General features: G+C 45.9%; 2 protein-coding genes across 2 annotated transcripts in view; both read right to left on the reverse strand.

Annotated features, from left to right (window-relative positions):
- Nucleotides 1-1,240: 1,240 nt before the first annotated feature.
- ZNF622 (zinc finger protein 622) lies at nt 1,241-12,694 on the reverse strand (the record flags this gene model as incomplete). The annotated part of the gene is made up of 6 exons (XM_084233911.1): nt 1,241-1,413; nt 2,318-2,461; nt 7,968-8,080; nt 10,733-10,895; nt 11,098-11,346; nt 12,088-12,694. 6 exons carry the CDS (start codon nt 12,692-12,694, stop codon nt 1,286-1,288), a joined length of 1,404 nt encoding a protein of 467 aa, XP_084090037.1. The 3' UTR covers nt 1,241-1,285.
- A 7,797-nt stretch (nt 12,695-20,491) lies between these two features.
- The window catches only part of RETREG1 (reticulophagy regulator 1), a gene marked incomplete at both ends in the record, with an annotated part of 106,364 nt that continues 102,667 nt past the window's right edge, over nt 20,492-24,188 (reverse strand). Inside the window, 4 exons of the mRNA XM_084233894.1 lie at nt 20,492-20,988; nt 22,904-23,030; nt 23,267-23,331; nt 24,039-24,176. Coding sequence (XP_084090020.1) covers nt 20,492-20,988; nt 22,904-23,030; nt 23,267-23,331; nt 24,039-24,176 — 827 coding nt within the window. The remainder of the gene's footprint in view (nt 20,989-22,903; nt 23,031-23,266; nt 23,332-24,038; nt 24,177-24,188) is intronic.

Here is a 24,188-nt window from a genome sequence, read left to right on the forward strand (position 1 = left end):
CCCTGCCAGTGACGAGGGCCCAGAATCCCAGGGCCTCACACAGCGCAGCACACATGGTGCTGGGTGGCTTTGGCTGCAGAGAGGGAAGCACCGAGCAGGAGACGTGCCCTGTGGCCTCACACTGTCGGAGGTGGGCCAAGTGTGTCCAGTGAAAATCGGCAAGAGCTGAAGCACAACTTCACGTGCCTTTGCTAGGTCTTCAGATCACCACCTGCGACATCTCCCCAGGACAGATGTAAAGGGGTGCCACCCAGGAGGGGCCCTCGTGTGGGATGCAGGGACACCCACTATGGATGGCACAGGATGAACTTGTGTGCTGAGGGGACAAAACTCACCTCGGAATCCCAAGTTTGAAGAGAGAGAAGCATCTCCAAGTGAGACCGAGCAGGGGAGCTTTCCCTGGCCTCCGGGAGCCCCTCCTCAGACTCACAGGAGGGCAGAGCACACCCTCCTCATGTTGGGGGGGCTGTGCTAGGGGCTGACTGAGTCACGGGGCCTTTGGCAGATTCAACCCCCACAGGCTGTGTGGGAATAAACGCTGTTTCACAGATTCTAAGAACCAAGTCACTTTCCCAAAGTTACCTTTCCCAGAAAGGGAACTCAGTGCCCACTTCCCAGAAAAGTAACTCAGGGGATTTGAACTTCATTTCCAGCATGTCCTCCCCCAAACCGCCTAAACAGAATCTCCCCAAACTTGACCCCGAGGTCATTTTTGTTTCTAAGAGGAGAGCTCAACATTTGACTTTGACTTTCTTCCTGAACCAACCTCTCAGGTAAAGACAGCACTGGAGGGTGCACAGCACTGCCCTGGGCGGCCCCACTCAAAATTGGGCTCCCAGAAGGTGACAGACGCACTTTCCCTGGGCCCAGACCTTCCCCTGTCCTGCGCTGTGATCCACCCAGGATCGACTTTCAACCTTGCTCCTGCCTAAGCTTAAAGCCTCCTGAGGCAAGCCCCAGTGCCCCAAGGAGTAAGTTCTCCTGAAGGGTACAGGGAGCTCACCAGAGACAAGTTTCCATGATGTTCGGACAACAGTAAAGCAACTGCCCGCTGGTAGCGCAGGGCCTGGGGTCTGGTGGGTACATCTCTCACTCTGCAGAAACAGCTCTAGACCCTGCCCAATAACAACACCTCAACGCCAGCACGATCCTGACTTTTATTATTAGTCAGACCGATCACGACGACGAGGGCGAGAAGCAGGCACAGGCCAGTGCACAGTCCAGCACCCACCAAACTCGGGCCAGGACTCGTGGAGGTGGGTGGCAGCGCACTCCTCTCTGGGCCTCAGAATCGCACTTGGGCCCTGAAGTGCATCTGCTTGGTGGCGTTGTTCTTCATGCCCGTCCTCAGCATCCACTTGGACTTCATCCTCTGCACGTACTGCATGTCCCGCTCTCGCATCAGCGCCGCCCCTGTGGCCAAGGGGGCGAGAGACCAGGCAAGGGGGTGACCCATGAGTCTCAGTTTGTGTCTCATATGTAAAGAGCTGTTAACCTGGGGTCTCTGTCCAGGGGGCCTTGGGTCCCACGTCTGCATACCAGAACTTTCCTCCCTGCACACGTTTCTATGCAGTTTTCACCACCCGTAAAGGGTGTCTAAGCTCCAAGGATGTACGGGGCAGAGGCAGACCGCGCACGGCAGGCAGACAAGACCAAGTCAGTGTCTGCGGGACTTGGGGCTTGTCCGGCCCACACGCAGGAACGGTGAGTTTCATATGCAGATACCCCAGAACACACTGAAATTATTTTACTCTGATGGGGTTTCAGAGCTCAACAGTGTCGATGCCCACTTTACTCCTCTCTGTTCGCTGTGGGAAAATCACGGCCTTTACTAGGGCAGGGGCTCTAGAACACCTGCTGGATGACCCTGGCCCCCAGGACTCCCGAAGGCAGGGCCCATCATCTTTCTCATCTTACAAATGTGGAAACAACGTGCTGAGATTAATGGAATCGCACCCACTTACTCATCTAATGAGGGCATCAGAGAAGCTACATTTGACTCCACAGTCCAGTGCCAGAAGGACACTCTAACTCCTCTGTAATCTCTCCCTTTGACAATTACAAAATAATTATTTTTGTAACTATTCCCTTCTAGAAAGTTACTAGTGTGTATGCAGTTTCAGAGAGCACCAGAAACGTGAAGTCCGTACACCATGGAGCTCCGGGATCGCGTAACCGTGTCCAGCGGTAACGGGGCCTTGCGGCCAATGCTTGCCCTACAGAAGGCCTGCGAGGGTGACATAAACGGAAGCGACGTCCCCCCAGCCTGCAATACCTGCAATACCCGGCTGCCCCAGGGTTGCGAGCGTCGACGTACCTGTGCTGCCGGTCCACCCCAGAGCTCTGTACTGCCGCAGCACCCGGCCCACGGCCTTCTGATTCCTAGCGACGGCCACGGCTCTGGATACGCCAAACCGCTGCTTGTAGTATCGCATCAAGGAGCGGTGACCCACTCTGGCACCTGTTTTGCCAAAGAGCAATATTCAAACATGGACTTGGATAGTTTTTTCAAGGCAGAGGTACACAGAATGGGCTTTCCAAACCAGACCTGTACAGATCTCTAGCTGGGAGTAGGAACAGCACACTACCTGCTGGAGGAGGATGAGAGCGAGCCTTTAAAAAAAAAAAAAAAAAGCCTAAGAAGAAAGTGATTTAAAAAGAGAACAGCAAGCCACTGTTAAGTGAAAACTCAGTACTTAAATGCAGTATGCGTCATAGAAGTTCATAGCAGTGCCCACATAGGGCCCAAGGAGGTAAGGGGTCTGCACTTTATTTTTTTTAATACAAAGGGGATTAAGCATAGAGAGCGATCCTGATGTTTATGTCTTGGAGTCACAGTTGGTCTGGGACAGAAATCAATCCACCTTCGCTTAAATTTCTGTGGCAACGGTCCTCAAATCCAAGCGCCTTTACCCCCCGCGGGTACATGGCCCTGACTGGAGACACATCTCGTTACTGGAGCTCCGAGGCTACTGGCGCAGAGCGGGGAGAGGCCAGGGACGCTGCCAACCTCCCGAGCGCAGCCAGACCCCCAAGATGGAGGATTACCTGGCCCGAGAGGCCCACGGTGCTGAGGTTGAGCCGCCCTCTTGCTCTCTGTGCGGGGAAGCACCGCTGAACTGGAACTTTAAAAGATGACTAAGCTACATTGTCTGGACTGCTGGGGCTGATGCAGCAGCAGCTGTCACGCTAAGTGTGCCACGATGCTATCTGCCTGAAGTGAGTCATCACTGGTCCTTCCCCGGGACAGTGGGCCGGGCCGGGATCTGCGCTGCACTGCAGGGAACGGAAAAGTTTGCTGACTACCTGGACACAGAAAAGTAGTTACTTCTAGGTGTTGGTGCTGTGATCAGACTCCAGAAGTGACAAACAGAAGCTTCTGGTTCACAGATGACAAGGCCTGAGGACACCAACAGGGGAAAACATGTTTTTCCCTGAAGCTGACTGGTTGCTTAGCATTAACAAGCTCCCGCCCACAAAAGCAAGTACAGGTAACGGCTAAGATCAAGTTTAGGAGGAGGCTCTAGCAGGCAGATCTGCCCTTGTCTACTGTGACTTTCTACTTGTAATGTTAGGGCCGGGTGCTGCAGGTTTGCGATAGTTACCTCAAAATCATTAAATGATAATGCCAGTCAATTACATATAAATCAATATATTTATCTTCTTAAGCAGCATTTGGAAATACATACTGTTGAAGGCTGGCTTTTAAAAACATCCTTGAAAAGGGCCTCTCTAGTGGCACAGGGGTTAAAATCTCAGCACTATCAAGCTATCTCCAGCCACTGTACATGAGTTTGATCCCTGGCCAAGGAGATACCCACATGGCGCAGCAGACCTCTCCTGTCTTGCCCGCTGCTCCCCTCAGCAGGGTATTTCAGTCAGTCTGCCTGTTCTGCTCCCCACTCTGTCTCTGGTGGATCCTCTCACCCTCCCACACCTCTGGCCAACACCCCAAATCTTGTACGCATAAATTAAATAAATCTTTAAAAACAAACAAACAAAATATCCTTGAAAAGGTTTCACTACTCAGTGCCAAGGTTTCTAACAGCCTTGGGGGATGGAAGGGTGGGCAGTAAAAACAGCCGTGCCCAGAGCCAGCCTACCCTGGGTCAGTGACAGCACCTGACATTAAGCATCAAGTATAATATGTAAAGTACAGCTCACTGGAAGGCCCTCATCAAGGAAAAGTATTTTTAGAACAGTGTGACTAGGCAATAAATAGCAGGTGGAGCTCTCTGTCTGAGCGAGCCACGCCTGCCTGACCCGGCAGCACAAGCTCACGGAACTGCCCAGCTCTGCTCAGCCAACAGCCTCACACGTGATGTCATCAGACAGTGGGAAAGAAAAATTTCCAACTGTAATTTTCCTACGAAGATAAACTATGTCTCTCTCCCAGATCCACCAGCAGTTTCACCTGGCGAAATGGACGTGTTTTTCCCACGAACTTATTCACAGCAGCTGAAGAGCATTGAAGTGAAACTCAAGGAACCCGCCTGACCAGTCATCAAAACGAATGCTCACAGCGCCCTCTACTGGATCATCCCTGTCACTGCTCTGGGGTCATCTAGGTTCTCAAGTATGGATAGATTTAAGGAACCACCACTGATTTTGGAACAAATTAAAGCTGACTATAGTGGGCACAGTGGATGGAATATTACTAAGTTCTCCACATTTGAAACCATCTCAAATAGCTTCATGCTAACATCCCTGGCAACGCAATCACTCCACTGCAAAACTGAAGTGGCGCTGGACAGGTAAAATTGTCCAAAGAGGTAACCAGTGAGTAAATCTGCTGCTGGACACCACTTCACGCTTCTACTGTGTTTATGCAGAGATCTCCCATCTTCCCAGTTCACTGCAAAACTCCCCAAACCAGTATTGAGACACGGGAGGAGACAAATGGCCTATAAGCTGTCAGGTCTCCCTGCAATCAGACTGATTGAAGGAGGCTTGCCCTTCAATGAGACGGCAAACACTGGGTCACATTTCCAGCACTGTAGCATCTAGTAAGAAGTTTCAGAATACTGGCGGGTTGTGATATGTTAAGAAAGCTATCCTTCTGAGCTATGAAAAAAAGGGGCCTCCCTGGTGGCACAATGGGTTAAGACTCAGCACTATGAAGCTATCAGCAGCCACTGCAGCATTAGTTTGTCACAGGGAGCTGACCCACATGGCACAGCAGACCTCTCCTGTCTCTCCCGCTGTTCCCCTCAACAGTGCATTTCAGTAGATCTGCCTGTTCTGCTCCCCACTCTGTCTCTGGTGAATCCTCTCATCCCCCAGACCTCTGGCCTGTACCCCAGTTCTTGTATGCATAAGTAAAAATGAATCTAAAAAAAGATGAAATTTTGGCATATGCAGAAAATTGAAAGGAACAATAGATTATGTGAGGTCAAGTAAGTCAAAAGAGAAAGACAAATATGGGATGATTTCATCTACATTAAAAATAAATTAAAAACCAACCCAAACAAAATGAAAACCAACCAGTGACACTGACAACAGAACTGAGGTTACCAGAGGGGAAAAAGGTGGGAGGTGGGAGCAAGGGTTGGGAGGGAGAGGGCGGATTTCAAGAATAATGGTGGTTTTTCACAAATAAAAAGCTCACGCTGGGGAAAAAAGAAAGAAAACTATGCTTTGTTGCTATTTAAACCAATCCTATTATAAGGTCTCAGCATTCAGTCATCTGTAAAGACCCATCAAGGCAGCAAATGATGTATATTTAGATGCTTTTATTAGGGCTCTTACTCTTCTGCAGGTCACACATGCTTTAAGAAACCACAGTTTCTCCCCAGAGAAAAGGCCTCTACCACACAATAGTCAAAAAATGTATATGGGGCCTCCCTGGTGGTGCAAGAGGTTAAGACACAACCTATGAAGCTGTCCGATCCCCAGCCGGCCAGGAAGCAACCCACATGGTGCAGCAGACCTCTCCTGTCTTGCCCGCTGCTCTCCTCAGCTGTGTATTTCAGTGGATCTGCCTGTTCTGCTCCCCACTCTGTCTCTGGTGAATCCTCTCACCCCTCAACCTCTGGCCTATACCCCAGCTCTTGTATACATAAATCTTAAAAAAAAAGAAATGTGTATAGACACACAGGTAACTTGAAGTAGTTACGACATTTACCCAGGAAATTCACATACTGCACAGGGCAAAAAACTGTGCCAGTCTAGTTAAGAATGCTGGGTGAGGAAGTACCTGGCCGCGTCGAGGTCTTTCCCAAGCGTTTTGACGCAGTCCTACAACCAACCAGCTACTTCACTTCTAAGTCTATGTCCGAATACTTTAAAATAACATGACTCAGCAAGAAGACCAGCAGCGTGAGCAAGGAATCCCAGACTTCAAGCTATTGTCAGGCCACTTTCTTCTTCGACCTCATGGTGTGACACACAGCGACACGCCATGCTACCACGGACAGCAAGTGCAGCGCTGAGCCCCGAGGCCGCTTCGTGACCAGAGGAGCTCTGCTCATCTGTCCTGCACCACAGCGGCCCAAGGGAATCAATCTTGCCTTTTAAAAGTCACCTTCACCCTCTCGATCCCTCAGCCAAGAAATATTTTTTTGGCTCCTGAATGTTTTCAGATCCTGTGCTGAGAGCAAGAAGCAGTCTATGTTTTCAAGCGTAAAGGGGAGGACAGGCAAGCAAGGCAACACCTGCACACGAGGGTGAGGGATGTCACAAGGCCTGCGGAAGTCCTGGGGCACAGGAGACTCTTGCTACTAGGACAGAATCCGAGCTGAGAAAGGCTTCCGGGGTCACACACCCAAGCTGAGTCTTCACTGAGAGAAGACAGAGGCAACGCAAGCGCAAAGCCCAGAGGAAGAAACCACCACGGTGGTGAAGGAACAGCCCAGGGGAGCAGCAGCTGCAAAACTCAGCTTCCCTAAAGACAAAGCCTCTCCATGGAGAACTCCCAGGGGATGGTCAAAAAAATAAACTCCTGATGATTTTATAAAGAATGTTCTAGTTGTCAGGAGGAAAACAGACTGGGCATGGCCAGACAGGAAGATGACAGGTGACACAGACAAATGGGAAAAACAAAAAATATATTAAAAGCAATTTAGGAGCTGCATTTAGTAATCATCTGAAGGCAGGAGAGGAAGAGGAGTATCCTAAGAAGAAACCCAGTTTTGGCTTTGGCTAATCTTGGAAAATGCAGTCCCCTAATATGTCTTTTAGATAGCTACAGAGCCTTTTTTTTTTTAAGTTTCAAAACTGTTAAGTCCAGATGAAAATTTCTCTCAAACAGACCAAATTTCTTACGTACAAACACTCATGGGCATGCACTTTTATAACATGCAAAGGCAGATGTGAACGAGGCCGGCGACAGTCATACTAACATGCTGCCTTACAGGGCTCATCCCTACAAGCCCTGTGGGATCTTATTCCACAGTTAAGGAAGCAAACTTAACAAGACACATCTGCCCAGTCACATGGACTCCTCAGTAGGTGCAGGTAGTACAAGGAGGACCTTGTCTCTACCATTACCTCCCCGCCTTCTCACACGTTTCCACGGCTGCTCCTGTTTTATCAGCTGATCATAAGATCATAGACAATAGTGCTGCTTCTCATATTTATGCCTCCTCTTCACACCTGGATTAAATCCTCACCAACAGGAATCCTGCACCCCAAAACGGAAGGCAGAATTCAAACTCAAAGCCTCTCCAATAGCCAGAACACACAGGCAAACCAGGCTCTACTCAGTCAGATACACCCAGGCCAGGTTACCATTTGCAAGTCTGAGCAACATGCGGAACCAAGAATAATCAAAGAATTAAAATTCAAAGGTCAGATAAACAAGAAAAACCTAGATGGGGCCAAGAAAATAAAGAAAAGGTCTACGTATTTGAAAAGAAATGACTAATCAAAGCAAACTTGTTTATGTTCTGTCTGGATGGAAGGGACTGATAGGAACATGCCTCTTCGACAATCTCACTGGCATTGAACTATTTGAAAAGGGAACTTACCAGAAGGCAGAATTAACTCCATGGTTTCATCATCATATTCCAGGGGCTTTTCTGAGGATAATTCCTCAGTCTCATCAGGGTCCTCGCCTTCCTTATGGTCTGGATAGCTACTCCTGTAGCAATGAAAGATCATTAATAAACACCTCAAATTTAACTGACACGCAAAAATCGTGCTTCCCAATGTGGAAAACCCATCACCCACTTAAGTGGGGAGTGCAAGGAGGAACAGCAGCAGAGATTACAAACTGAAAGTTTTGGAGCGACAACAACTTTGTGGCATTTTCTCTGTATGAAAGTGTACAAATGGTCTATGAACTAAAAATGAATCGCAGGCATAAATGTAACACAACTTTGTAAAAACTCTACGGTAACAAAGGAGACAACCTACATGACTTAGGTGTGGTTCAAGTGGTAAATTTTTTAGCATGACACCAAAGGCATAACCCATGAAAGAAATAACCAACAAGCTGGACTTCATTAAAATTAAGAATGGGGCCTCCCTGGTGGCGCAAAGGGTTAAGCACCACACTATGAAGAAATCCGCAGCTTCTGCGGCACGAGTTCGATCCCTGGCCGGCCAGGGAGCAGCCCACATGGCGCAGCAGACCTCTCCTGGCTTGCCCACTGCTCCCCTCAGCAGTGTACTTCGGTCAGTCTGCCTGTTCTGTTCCCCACTCTGTCTCTGGTGGATCCTCTCACTCCCCTGCATCTCTGGCCTGTACCCCTGTAGCTCTTGCATGCATTAAAAAATAAATCTTTAAAAAAATAAAAAATAAAATAAAGAACGTCTGCTCTGTAAAAAACAATGTGAAGAAAATTAAAAGACAAGTCACTGACTGGAAAAAAATATGTATAGAAAACACATATGATAAAAGACTGTTATCCAAAATATATAATGAAATCTTAAAACTCAGTAAGAAACCAAACAATCCTAAGAAGTGGGTCAACCACCTTAACAGGCACACAGATGAGAAATAAGCACTGCAAAAGATGTTCCACGTTATATTTCATCAGAGAAATGAAAATTAAAACAATGAGCTACCACTTACCCCCAATTAGGATGACCAAAGTCCAACCAAAAATCTGAACATAAATGTTTAGAAGAGTTTTAGTCATTAACTGCCCACATGTGCAAGCAACCAAGATGGCCTTCAGTAGGTGAACGGGTAAATGAATATTATTCAAACCAAAAAGGACTGAGTTATCAAGAACCAGTCTGAAAAGGGCTACATACTGTATTACTTTAACTAGATGACATTCTAGAGAAGGCAAAATATGGAAACAGAAAAGTCAGTGAAAAGATCAGTGGTTACCAGGGACTGGGGTGGAGGAAGGGCGTGATCACGAGACAGAGCACAGGGGAGCCTTAGGGTAATGAAACTAATCTGCATGAGACTACAAAGGTGGATACACATCATTATACACCTGTCCAAACCCACAGAACAGACACCATCCACCTGTCATCTCTTGATGGAGTATATATGATGGAGTTTGGGTGATAGGATTAAGTGTATACAGGTTCATCAATTGTAACAAATGCACTATAGGCAGGAGAGTATAATGAGGGAGTCTAAGCTTGGGATTCTGGGAACCGAGAATTTATGGGAAAATTCTGTACCTCTTGCTTAATTTTCTTGTGAAACTTGAATTGTTAACTTTAAAAAAAAAGGCAAGCAAATGACCTATAACTGAATTCTTTCACCTTTTATTCTCCCCCAGAAAAGTTGCTAAAGTGAAAGGAAGAAGAGACTGCAGAGTTAGAGATGTAGCTATAGTCAACAATTATAAAACAAGTTCTAGAACAGTGATGTCCAGAACTCTGTTATAGAAATTTTCAATATGGTAGCTACTAGTCACATGTGCCTTTAAGCATTGAGTTTTGAAATGCAGGTAATGCAATTGAAGAACTACCTTTTTAATTAACTTAAACTGAGTACAATAAGCAAATTACCATATTAGCACAATACTAGAAGAATCTGTTCCTAAAAATGTTCACAAATGTATAGAAAACAACTGGAAAAATGCACACTAAAATGTTAGCAATGATGGAAAAATCCAACAGAAAACACAAGACTTAATCAAGCACTTCACAAGCTATTTCTAAGAGGCCAATTAATATATTAAAAGGTTCTCAACTGTACTAGTTATCATCAGGAAAATGCAAATTAAAACCACGAGATACCACTACTTAGACATCAAAGTGACTACGAGAGAGATGTGAAAAGTCAGGAGGAACACGCAAAAGGATGACTTCTAAGACTAAAACTTTTCTTTCAGAACCCCTGCATCCCATGGCCTCTGCACACCTGGCCAGAATGATTTACCTCTGCTTGTGCAGCACACTTGTGCTTGGTCTCAAGCATCCTGATGCGAAGAACTAGTGTCACAATCCCGAGCACAGACTTATGTATAATGTATGAATTACTCAAGATTCTGGTTAAGAGTGAACCACCACTGGGGTAACCTCACGCAGAATGCCTGGGACTGGACCAAGTCAGCAACCATCTCAACTCGCTCAGGAGACTGCTTATGATTCAAGACTCTCAGGAAACCAAAACGTGAAAACTAATTTCGGTGCCTCTGTTCATGGCCCGACAACACTGAAATCCTGACCATGTCATCATGAAAAACAAAAACAAGTTTTCAAAGAGTTATTACGAATACACTGCACGGTGCCAGATACACGGCAGCCCCTGGCACATACAACATCACTTTAATGCAGATCTGATGACCTCACTTCTTCACATTACAAACTACAGACTCACCTAAAATCATAGAAGTCTGCAAATTCCAAAGCAGCATCCCCATCTGTGAAGAGCTTACAATGGCTTTTGTCGTTCATGTGTGCCTGGACAGCCTCCGTGGAGTAAAAGGATTTCCCTTTCTCATTGCACCACAAGCAAATGTTCCCAACACCAACTTTCTCTCCTAGAAAAATAGGAAAGATTGTTGCAGCTAGATCAAAGCTTACATGCATCCCCACAATTCAAGAAACATGTTCACATTTTGATTGCCACAAAATAAACAGGTAATTTAAAAAAATTAATGTGAATCACAAACTAACGTTCCCCTAATACCTGTCCCCCAAAATGTGGTATTTCCTCATTAGAAGGAAAACTATCACACTTACCCAAATATTTTATCAGTCCCTTAAGATCTGAAAGATATTCTATGTCAGGAATAAAGAAGCTGTGGACTTTAGTCATGTGAGCCACATTTTTCACGAGGGAGCTTGAGTGATGGGAACAAAACAGGCAGTCCGTTATGGGGATGGCACCAAGGGGGGGGCCCTGCCCCTGCTCCTCTGCCTCTGCGGTCTCCGCAGCCTCCTCAGCCTCCTCACATTCCAAGTCTTCGTCGGAATCAATATCTTCCCAATCTTTAAGTCAGAGATATGAAAGCCAAGTTAGTTTAAGAAGAGCGGTCACCACAGCCTGCGTGAGCACACGGATTCTGCGCCCCCGAGAGCACAGTCCCCTATGTGGTGTGGCCAGGCTGGAGCACCCGTCTCCCCCTGATGACTAAGAAATCCCTTAATGCCTCTTTTCCTGTGTATCATAGGCTTGATGAAGGCGTCTCCTGCTTCCTCCCCCGTCTACATGAACACACCCACGAGTGAGGAGGGAAGGCAGGCATCAAGTCAAGGAGCCCGCGCTGCTGGCTCCAGCTCCACACTAGAGGTTATTCCGCTGATCTTGAGTCCCACACCTCATTACCTTAATCAACTATATTAAGTGCAAACTCATTATAACCAGAAACCCAAGAGAACTACAAACTCTGCAGCTGCTGGTGTGGGGTTAACACGACCTCCCCGTGCACAGGGCTAAGAGCCTCCCCTCCAAAACAGAGAAAGGACAGCCCATCCTACAAGAGCAGGTAGGGAGCCGCCCCCCACTCCACCCCGTTAACTACTCAGACTCCTAATCCACTACAGGGGAACTGAGCAAACTCCCACCGCTGGCCAGACCAGTCACTCAGAAAGGATGGCGAACGCCCTTCCTCAGTATCCTCCCTTTAAAGCGGACGCCACCCCCTTCTCCAACCTGGAGGCTAAATCTAGAAATCAAGGGGGGCTTGGGAAGGGAGGGGGCGTCCTCCCGCCCCCCCCCAGGGCCTTTACCGTCCCCGTCCAGGTCTTCCTCCTCCTCGCTGTCCTCCTCCTGCTGCTGCTTCGCCCACTTCCTCGCCTGCTGCTCAAACCACAGGAGCCGGGGGGCTTTCTGGGGGGCGTCGCGGTCCGGGGTCGCCCGCCCCCCCTCGGCCGTCTCCCCGGGGCGCCCGGCCGCCGGGCCGGCCTTCTTGGGGGACGGCTGGGCCTTGATGGCCTGCTGGATGGCCGCGTTCACGGCGTCCTTGTCCAGGCCGTCCGCGCCCAGCCCCTTCTCCAGGTTCTTGGCGTTCATCAGCTCCACGCTGCGGCTCGCGGCGCGCACGGCCTTGCGCTCGAGCTCCGCGTGCCGCCGGGCCCGCAGGTGGTTCTCGTAGGCCTTGAAGGACGCGAAGCGCTTGCCGCACGCGGCGCAGTAGGTGGCCGAGCCCTGGCTCTGCTGCTCGGCCGCGGCGCGCTGCGCCCACACGCGCTCCCGGAAGCCCTCGGCCGACACGGGCGCCATGGCCGCCACCTTGCGCCGCAGGTTGTAGCGGTGCCAGTCCGTCTTGTAGTGGGCGCGCTGCGACTCCGCGTCGCCGAACGCCAGCCCGCAGGTGATGCAGGTGTACGCCGCCATGGCCCGGTGGGAATGCGACCGACGCAGCAACCGACGTAGTGAGCCGCGACAACCCGCGCGACGCGCCCAGACGCGCTTCGTCAGAAGCCGCGGCGACGACGGCCCTTATACCCAACCGGACAGGAAGTCCCGCCTCTCGCCTGTGGCCACGCCCCCGCTAGAAAGCCCTCTGAAGTTCAGGGAATTCTCCGACAGTCAGGCCCCGCCCCCATGCTCTGATGGGGGTGCTGATTGGATAGGTCTGAGTCGCGTGCTGATTGGGTGGATCTGAGCGGTGCTCCGAGGTGAGCGCTGATTGGATGGGCCTGGAGTTTCTAGGGCGCCCACCGCGGTGGGTGTTCATTGACGCGCGCGGCGCGGGTCCGTGGGTCCGCGCGGGGGCTGCTTCGTGGTCGCGGTTGTGACGCCGCGCGACGTGACGCGTTTACGGCTGCGCGAGAGGGGCTCCCCGGGCGGCTCCAGGGCCTGGGCGGTGCCCAGGGGGCCCCCCGGGTCGGCTCGTGCTCTGATCCCGGGAAGCGCGCGCTGCGCCCCTGGAGCCCAGCAAGTGGGCGTCGGGAGAGCGCGGGCTGCGGTTGGGCCCGCAGACGGGACTCCGGGCATCCGCAGGAAAACCGGCAGGCCCAGCCGGCCCGGCCTCCCCGGGACCGCAGAGCCGCGGGGGGCGGGGGTTGGGGGGGCGGCCGGGCCAAAGCCCCCCGGCGCCGCCGCAGTCCAGCCCCGCGTGTCATTCAAACCACACGATCGCTTTTTTTTTTTTTTGGTGTTTGTTTTGTTTCGTTTTTTAAAGGTTTATTTATTTATGCATTCAAGAGCTGGGGTACAGGCCAGAGGTGTAGGGGCTGAGAGGATCCACCAGAGACAGAGCCGGGAGCAGAACAGGCAGACTGACTGAAATCCACTGCCGAGGGGAGCAGCGGGGAGACAGGCGAGGTCTGCTGCGCCCTGTGGGCTGCTCCCTGGCCGGGGATTGAACTCGTGCTGCAGCGGCTGCGGACAGCTTCTCAGTGCTGCGACTTAACCCCTTGTGCCACCATTAAAAAGCACACAAAGAGGAACCGTTGACAGATTTTCTTTAGCCCAGTATATCCTAAACAGTATAGTCTTAATCTGTGCTCATCCAAAAGATTTCGTGAGAGAATTTACATTCGTTTTCAGGTACTATTCTGGGGACCTAGTGTGTTTTTTGCAATTAGCAGCTTATCTCAGACGAGCATCCTTTCGTGTACTCTGTGAACTGTGTCCCTGATTGGAGCAGGGTGTGATTTAACAGGAAATATGAACGTTAAAAGCTTAGGGTGTTCTTAGCCTCAGCTGCACAATTTCAAGGACCCAGCCAGCCCCCACACAGAATGGAACATGGTGCCCAGGATCCCCGCAGCCCATGGCACCAAAAGATTAGATGTTTTCAACATGTTGATAACTAGGGTTCAGTTGCTCGAAACCTCTAGCAAATTCCTCTGGCTGCAAATAAAATTCAAAATCCCTCCCCTCCCCCAAAATTTGCATGTTGAAAATTCAAAGCCCAAGGGGGGGGGGTGATTAGGCCATGAGGGCAGGTAAAATACTGCCCTTCTCAGAAATTGCTAGCTGTTCCCCTCCTGCCATGTGCAAATGCAAGAAGGCAGAGACCAGGATGGTGCCTAAAAAAAGACTATCTTGGCACCTGGATTTTTAGCCTCTAGAAACATGTGAAATAAATTTGTTTTTAAACCCCTTGGTCTGTGGTACTTTGTTAGAGCTGTCAAACAACTAAGGCGCATTTTATTATAAGAGGCCCTTTATGATCTGTCATCACCCCTACCCAACCTCTCATCTCCCACCACACCCGCTTCCACACTCTGCTCACCCACTTTGGCCACATAATTCTGATATCCTCTAACAGGGCTAAGCAAACATCTTTTTGGTAGTACTAAGTCATAGAAACCGTTTACTCTTGTTTGGAACATTCTTTTGTCGGCTTGCTCTTTTCAGTTCTCCACCTAAATGCCTTTTCAAGAGTCCTCTCCCTGCCCTTTTGTCCAAAATAGTGCCTACCCACAACTGTTAAGTCTGCAATAAGCATAGCTTTTCTGTTTTTGTATATTGTATATATTATTGTATTAGTAATTTTTACTGTGTCGCTTTATACCCTCATTTAGCAACTTAAAACAATATCTTGTCTCAGTTTCTGTAAGTGAGGAATTTGAGTGGCTCATGAACATGAGCACCAGGGGGGAAGTGATGTGAAGGTTTGACTATGGCTGAATCATCCCCCTGCAAGGGGGCTCAGTTACACACTGACAAGAGGCTTGGATTCCTCACCAAACAGACCTCTGCATGGAGCTCCTTGTCCACGCATATGTCCTCAAAACAAGTTATGTCCTCAGAGGGTGGCAACCGGCTTCCCCAAAGCCTGGCTTTGGAAGTCACAGTCATTTTCACAATGTTATGACTTAGGAAGTCTGGCCCCATTTCATGTGGGAGGGGGCCATATAAAGGTGTGAGTGAAGGATCATTTTGGGAGACTAATTACCACTTGCTTTTGTTCACTGTCTACCAGTTCTAGCACGGAAAGTCCAGGGTCTCAGGTAACCCCTCAATCCTGGGCAGACCAGGTAGTTAGTCACATCATATGTTAGTCATCTGCCTACTGGCTACACATTAAAAAAGAAGAGAGAAAACACTCATAAACAGAATCACAAATGAAAAAGGAGAACTTTCTATCTTCAGAAATGCTACAGATAACAAAAAAATATAAAAGATAAGGGATTACTGTGGACAATATGCCAACAAACTCGATAACCTTGAAAGAATGGATAAATTTCTAGCTCAACTGGAGGTGATACTAAGTGAAATAAGTCAAAAAGGAAAAGACTAATACCAGATGATTTCATTCATATTTGAAATATAAAGAAACAAAAAGGGACAAAACTAAACCAAAATAGACCCTTAAAATCTGACTGTAAAATTGAGGTCGCCAGAGGGGAAGGATAGGAATGGGGAGCAAAGAAGGGAGAGGGCCCATTGGGAGGATTATATGGCTTTGGTGGTGAGCATGGTGTGGTAACATACGTCTGAAGAGGTCTGCATCACATAATCTGAAGAGGTCTACATCATATAATTGTTTGTGAACCAGTGTTATCCCAATTAAAAAAAAAAGTTTAAAAAGTAAAATAATGATTAAAAAAATGCCAAGTATTAGATTATATTGGAAAGAAAAGTTTAGGGTCAGACTGGTTTTTCCCCTTACTAGTTTTATAATCTTGGACAATTTATTGAAACCTATCTTTCTGAAAAAAATACTCTAATAACCCCTTAATTGCAGAGTCATGGGAGTACAAATGATCCTAATTGTAATTGAGTGTGGCCCATGGATTAGGCTAAGGGTTGGCAAACATCTCCTATAGTCACATCAGGTAGTATATATTTTAGGCTTTGGGGCCTGTGGACTGTCAGAACTATTCAATTTTGCTGAAATAGCATTAAAAACCCTGTTCCAATAAATCTTTTATGGACTCTGATTACTGAATTTCACATAGTTTTCACATCATAAGATACATCTTCTGATTTTAACTCTATAAAAACATAAAAAATCATTCTTAGCAAGCACAGTGGCTTGTATTTGGCTCCAGGCTGTATTTTGCCAATCCCAGTCTTAGACATTTAATCCTCAAAACAACCTCTGAGCTAAGTGCTATGAATTGTATTGATGAAGGAAGCAGATGTTTGGCGACTTGCTCGGAGTCCCATGGTCAGTGTCAGATTTACTATGACTAGCAGAGAACCTCACACATGGCCCACACACGTCGGGAAGACATTTGCTCAACATTTTCATCAATTTATTCCAGAGAATTTATTGGACGATAAAGCCCACACAGTGCCGAGTCATTAAACGAACTTGAGAGTTCTCTTGTAAGCAAGTATCTGATGATAGCCTTAGGTTTGATTTAAAAGGCAGCTTCGCTGAAACACAGGAAGGGAGTAAAAAAAAAAAAAAAAAAAAAAAAAAATTTCAACCATGTTGGTTTTCCTGCTTTTCCCCTGGAAGTGCTCCAGACACTTTAAAAAATTCCTTCTCAAAATACCTGCATGAGAAATTAAGAATTAGCTTCCTTATTTCGGTTTTTTTTTTTTTAAAGATTTATTTATTTATATAAGCACTGGGTACAGTCAGAAGCGCGGGAGGGTGAGAGAATTCACCAGAGTCAGAGCGGAAAGCAGAGCAGGTAGAGTGACAAAGTACACTGCTGAGGGGAGCAGCGGGTGGCAGGAGAGGTCTGCGCGCCATGCGGGATCCTCACCCAGCGGCCTAGGATCGAACCGGTGCTGCAGAGGCTGCGGGCAGCTTCGCAGCCCAGTGACCGCTGTACCACCAGAGAGGCCCCAGAGTTCTTATTTCTAACATTCTACCCCAATTTATTTTTTTTTAAAGTTTTTTTTTTTTTTTATAGAGGCATGTTTTATTTGTTTGCTTGTTTGTTTTGTTTTTTGTTTATACATGCACTGGGTACAGTCAGAAGCGCGGGAGGGTGAGAGAATCCACCAGAGCCAGAGCGGGGAGCAGAGCAGGCAGAAGGACCGAAGGACACTGCTGAGGGGAGCAGCGGGCGGCAGGAGAGGTCTGCGCGCCATGTGGGACCCTCCTCCGGTGGCCCGGGGAGCAGCCGGGGATCAAACCGGCGCCGCAGAGGCCGCGGGCAGCTTCGAAAGCCAGCGCTCTACCGCTGCACCACCGGGGAGGCCCTCTACCCCAATTTAAATGTTGTGATGGAAATGGAGGAATACATAAAAATATAACCCTGAGACTTTCTAACTTCATCATGATACAAATGAGATTTGACAATAGTTCAGTAAGAGTTTTCAGAATAGGGCCTCCTTGGTGATGCAGGGATTAAAGTCTCAGTGCTACCAAGTCCCAGCCAGGGAGGTGACCCACATGGCATGGCAGACCTCTCCTGTCTCGCCTGCTGCTCCCCTCAGCAGAGTATTTCAGTAGATTCGCCTGTTCTGCTCCCCACTCTGTCTCTGCTGAATCCTCACACTCCCCCTGCCACACACACCCCTCTGGCCTACACCTCAGCTCTTGAATACATAAATAAATCTTAAAAAAAAAAAAAAACAGAAGAGATAAGTTTAAATCATTTTCTTAAATGTAGACATCTCACCTGAAAGCAGCCGTATGCCAGCGTTTGCCACTTTTTGAAAAGGAGGAGTTGCACTTACATCAAATGCTGGAAATGCCTAGCTATGTTAAAGATATTTGTCAGCTGCAATATCTTCTTTTCTTAATATTCTACTAGATGAGGGAGGGGGCATTTTTTTAAAATTCACTTTTGAAGGTTTTATAGAAAAAAGCAAAGATGTTTCAGAATGAGAAGATAAAATGCTTTTAAGCCTGGATTGTTAAGTTTGAACTTCTGGAGCCCTTCCTTTTTGTTTCAAGTCAAAATTTATAAGCAATATGCTAGTTTCCATTGTATGGTTTTCCTTAGCCATTTCTAGTAAGTGCAAAACATTTCCCTACAAATCCTCTATTTAAAAAAGATTGTTGTGTCACATTCTGATGACTGCACAAATTGTCAAGGTTAAAGGACATGCAACAGTCGCCACTGTACTGGATTTCTTTTTTTTTTGTTACTATACCTTAAAACCAGATCTAAAAAGGTTCATGTAAATCAGAATTACACATATCCGCCCCTCCAAAGAAAAACTATACACACACACAGAGAGAAAGAAACCCTCAACATCCTTGTTGGTTGGAATTGAGTGCCAGTGTTGCTTTGTGTAAATTCATAATCACATGTGGAACATTGTCACGTACATGTTATGCTTCTCTGTCCATAGAACTGGTGTGTCACCTCTATAGTGCTGGTAACATTCTTCTACCCCGTGAAACTCTCCAGCCCAAGCCCCTTGTAGCGTTTATAGCAACATTTGATTCTAGCTTTATTGTTCATACCTTTATTGTTCAGCCCTTTATCTTTTTGTAAGCTTGTCCGGTGGCTTGAATGATGATATTGAAAAGACCTTTAGACTTATTGAATCTATGGCCAAGAATGCTTTTTTGGATGAAGAAACAGACACGTGTAGAAAAAAAAACCAAGTCCCAGTAAAAACTACTTTATAAATATGTGACTGTATTTTTCTTCATGTCCAGAAACTATAATTGAATAGAATTCAGGTATATTCCTCCAAAACCCACAACTTCAAAGATCTAACACCAAGTTTTCATTTGTACCAAAATGGGCAAGATAATGAAGGCACAGGCTCACTTTGTATCAATAAAGGACATCAAACACAGTCATGAGGCACTAATGACATGAAAGCTAAGTCAATCACAAAAAGCAAGTGTCCAAAGTCCAGTAACTTCTCTCCCTTTAACATTTGGCAAAATTCAGTCTAGATACTTTAATACCTCAGAAAGAAAAAATAAATAATAGATGCTATGTTAAAATATCAGATTCCCTATGATTAGTCACTAGAAATATAAGAAAAGAGATAAAATGAAGGGAGAGGAGCAAATATTTATATCCTTGGATTATCCTTCCTTTCTGAGGGTCTCAGATGTCCGTGTGCATCTGCAGAAATGCCAGCTGTACCTGAAGATTAAAGAGATTGCTGGTAGTGGCCGACATGGTCCCTCAACACTATTAAAAGTTTGTGTCACAAAAACAAAATCAGCTTGTTTTCTGCTTTCATCCTCTTAAAAATCTACAAATTTGGTTAAAGGTGATCTAAAAATTTAAAGGAAAAATATATTCTAGTTTTCCAAGAAGAAACAGATTACATATTCAGACTTCAAGGGCAAATAAATACATTTTAAAGCCAAGCAAGTGCCTCCGCTGTAGGAATTTCTACAGAGTATGAAACAGAGTCATTGTTTCTCTGCTGCCGATGACACACAGCCTAGCACACGGTGGGAACTAGTTTCACAATTTTAAGAGACTTTCTCCATGACATCATAAGAAAGATGAGAGTTCGACCTAGGTCTGGGCGAGCAGAAAAAATCTGCACTCACGACATCCCTACTACAAATACAGGACAATTAATTGAACAACAAGCACGACTCAATCTCTGTTAATGTCATAACCACCCTCTAAGTGATATATAATGACTTGCTTTTTATGGGTTAATAGCACCCATAGCAAGATTAGGGCTGGCCGTGGATGGAGCATGCCATTTACAACAAGCCTGAGTCAATGACTGCAGGAATACATGGACATGGACCAGCCTATTTAAAGTAGTTAAATATATTTTTATATTTTTTCTTAGGAAGTTAATCTTGATAGCATTTCCCAAGTCCTTCAACTAAGGACACCTCAATCATGTTGCCTTTGGACATCAGAAAGTACCCCAAATTCTTGTCTCTAAGTGTTAGGAACAAAGGAGTTGGTACGACATGTATTCACAAGTAATTGTCAGTATTTCAGGGAGTTACAAGGAACTGTCTTTTTTGCATGCTTGAAAAATATATTTTAAGGAAAAATTAAAGGATACTTATAGGAGGATCTCAATAAGTTGATGGTTTTTTTTTTTTTTGCTTTAAAAACAACTCCTAATATTCATCTCTGACATCACAGCATGTATGCATAGATATATAAAGTTCACTTCCATGCTAGTTACATAAAAACTGTCAGCAAAATAACAATCTATCATGTCACTCGATATGTGCAATTAATTCACTGCAGTAGGGGAAATAAGACCCCCCCCCAAATCTAAAGTAATCAGCAAAGCTCACAGTTCAAAACTTTTTTTTGCTTGTTTGAAATTTTTTGGTAGTTTATCTGTGCTCTGTTGTACAAGTCAACTCCCAGACTAATGGCCGCCTCCCAACAGATTTGAAAGGAAGCCTGAAGACTTCTTACTTTGCTGTGCTTCCGCCTCCTGGTCTGCTGAAAGTCCCAATTCACTCTCAATTTGGTCAAGCTCTGACTGGTCAAGTAGTTCAAAGTCATCACCTTCTTCAGTGTCTGTGTCCTCTCCCGGACTGGGGGCAGCGCGAGAAAGCATTGGCTGCACACCCTCTAACTGGTCTCTGACAGCAGCCGCCACTGCAGCCGTGATCACCTCCCCAGCCAGGCTGCTCACCAAGTGAGCTGCTTGGTCACTGCTCAGAGGAAGGGTGAGACCAGCAGCCTGAGGCCTTTCTTTGCCGGGTCTGACACCGCTCTCCAGCTGTTCCTTTTTTCGCTTGAGCGTGGCGGGCAAGCCAAGGCTTAATTCATCTTCATCATTGGTTCCTGTGCCATTTTCTAGAGATGGAAGATCTGAAAGGTCTTGAGAGAAAACTTCCTCACCAGGTCGGTCGAGATCTGTGAAATGTGCAACAGAAGGTCATGTGTAAGCTCCCTAATTAGGCTGAAATGAAAGAGTGGTCTAGACCTGATTTGAATCTGAATGTAAAGGACAACCTTGACATTCTTGAGCCTTCTGTGTCAACTTCGATCGACTTACCCATATATTAGACCCCTCCCAAACTGGTGAGGCCCTCTCCATCAGGACACAAATACTAATCCCCCTCCACCAACATCTTCAGCTTTCTTTTTAAAATTAGGACAGTGTTGTTGTTATTTATTTAATATTGTTACTTAAAGATCAAGCCTTCTCGGGCCTCCCCTGGTGGCGCAGTGGTTGAGCGCTGGGCTGGGAGGCTGCCTGTAGCCTCTGCAGCGCCGGTTCGTGCCCTGGCCTCCGGCGAGGGTCCCACCAAAAAAAAAAAAAAAAAATCAAGCTTTCTCACTTTAGCCAGAGGTTTTGATTTAAATGTTACCTTAAACAAACACTGCTGCTGGGGAGACAATCAACTTAAGTCAATGTAAATGTGCATGACCACAAAATTAAATATTTCAAATGAAGGTACGCATCGGTTCTGGGATAGCAATGGAAAGTATGATTGGATTTTAGTGTTTTTCATCCATGGAGTAGCTGTGACTTATGTTTGTTTAAAGCAGTAAATAAGAAGCTACTACTCCTCCCATTCCATGTTCAACCCAACATTCATGCATTTGGCTGTCCATAAACACAGCTGCAATGGACTGTACCCTTTTCCTCAAACTCTTGTCCAAATATATACAGAAACACTTGAAGATTTGGGGCACCTGAAAGCAATGTCGGGTTTGTAGACAATGAAATATTGTTTCACTTTTCAGAGAAAAAATGTTCAGTAATAGGTCAGCAGTTCAGTTGTTATACTAAATATTTTCGATGAACAGTTAAAACCAGACTGAAATTTTGATAGGCAAAGAAAACTCTTGAAACAGTGATGTGAAATCTTCAACTTATTAACGAAAAGTCTTCAGCATAGGTGGGAGTGTGTTACTCCATAAATAGAGCTGAAATGGACTGTACCCTTTTCAAACTCTTGTCCTAGAGTTTTTTATGGAGTTTGTTATATGAATGAGATTGGAAGCTGAAGAACCAAGCGAGGGTTGTTGTTTGAGTAAGCCTCACTGATGGGTCTTCTAACGCACTTTAAAGATAAGGAAAGTGAGGTCCATAGTTCCTTCAAGGTCACACAGTTAGCCAATGACCAACACAAGACTGTACTCAGGTGTCCCAATATCCAAACCCATCTCCTTTCAAGCCTCCCTCCTTCCTCTAGAAACAGAAAGCATGTTCTTGTTTGTAAAACAGTGTACTCATAACCCTCCATTATGATCTGCTCATGTTTTCAGTATGTGACTGAAAGACCTGACATGACCAATGTAACCAGCAAAAGCTAAGCTCCGATACTGCTGTTCCCCAGCACCTTCACTCACCAATCTACTTGTATCCTTATGGATTTACCTGTTTGGTCATTTCATATAAGTAGTTCTACAATATGTGTCTTGTGTGTCTGGCTTCTCGCACTTAGCATATTTTCATGGTTCATCCATGTCGTTGAAGAGCAATGAACTCTTCCATGTCGTTGAAGAGCAATGAACTTCAATAAAACAGTCGGTGAAATTCCTTTGTATGGTCTTGACAAACCGCAGATGACAGGGGTCCCTAGGGATAGCCTATGAGCAGTGCCTGTGTCGTCTAGGACTGTATAAGGACACCATGTTATTCTCACCATGATAAAATGGTCTGATGATGCTTCTCAGAATTCATCTGACTGATAAGCAAGGCATGATTGTACAGCTATGCCACGTTTTGTTGACCCATGCAGCAGGTGACAAAAGTTAATTATATGTGCATGCATTCACCAGAATAAAATATACAGAGCATCTAGAAATGGGCGCTTACCCTCAGAAGTGTCTGTCTGTGGCGTGTAGCCTTCTGAAAGGTTGAAGGTCCCGTTGTCAGTCCAGGAGACCTCGGATACATCCGTGTCGGACACAGACAGCTCCTTGGCAGCAACAGTGAGGCTGATCTGTATTAAGGTAAATGTCAGAGGCACTGTTTAAACTTCGGCAGGAAATATTTTTGAAAAATTCATACAAATACCAAAAATGTCAAAATGAAAAAGATGAATATTTTCTTTTCAAAACTGCTCAAATCACTTACACACAACAGATGTCCACTGGGGGAAAACTATGATTTTCATGCATGTAAATAAATTTACAGTCAAAACACACCAAAACAAATTGGAAACAAAGCAAAAACTACCTTAGGACAAAGAGCGGAAAAGTCTAATTCACTGTCATCTTTGTGGCTTTTTTCTTTATCTGCTTCTGTGGAGGAAAAGAAAATTAGAAGCGTTCAGTTTCCTGGTCTATTTAGACATGATGTACTTTCATCTCTACCCCATGATTTCTCATAGTCTTCACTGCCTACATATACTATAGTTAGATGCCTGCACATAACAAGTCGCACATATTTGCAGGTATTTGATTTCCAAAGGAAAGAGCCCTAAGAGCAGCGGTTCAGACAGTGTGGCCTCACACCAGCAGCATCAACAGAACTGGGAACTTTTTCAGAAACGCAAATTATCAGGCCCTACCCTAGACCTAGAGAATCCAAAGTGCTGTGGTAGATCCAGAAAAGCTATGCTTTAATAAGGCATTCACACAATTCTGAAGCTTTACTAGAGTCTGAGCACTAATAAGGTCAAGTCCAAAGAATGAAAATAATCACAATGGCTGTTCCTTCAATCCCTTCTTAAAACAATTTTTAAAAAATAAATCAAATTAGCAAATATAGAAAGGTTGAACCCTTTACTCCTTTCACTGACAATTTGTACTAAAATGTCACAATTTATTATACGCTTAAGAAAAATAATATCTAAATACAAAAAGGCTATGTTCTTTGGGGGAATTGTCTTCTGTAATAACATTTAGTAAAAGGCTAAGAGCACCTGAAAAGTAGTAACAATGATTTCGTAATACGTAACCTGCTGATATTGCATGCATTGGAGTCTAGAATCCAAACATTTACCTACCAGATCGTGCACGCTTCTTCTGATTAATATAATCTCCGATCCCAAAATCTAGTTTCAACAAAACTGACTTGATTTTGCTGTATATCTTTTGTCCAATTTCATTACACTTAAAGAGCGGACACAAAAATGCACACAGTACTGAAAAATACA

This window comes from Talpa europaea, assembly GCF_964194135.1.
Source record: "Talpa europaea genome assembly, chromosome: 5".
In the NCBI taxonomy this organism is placed as follows: domain Eukaryota; kingdom Metazoa; phylum Chordata; class Mammalia; order Eulipotyphla; family Talpidae; genus Talpa; species Talpa europaea.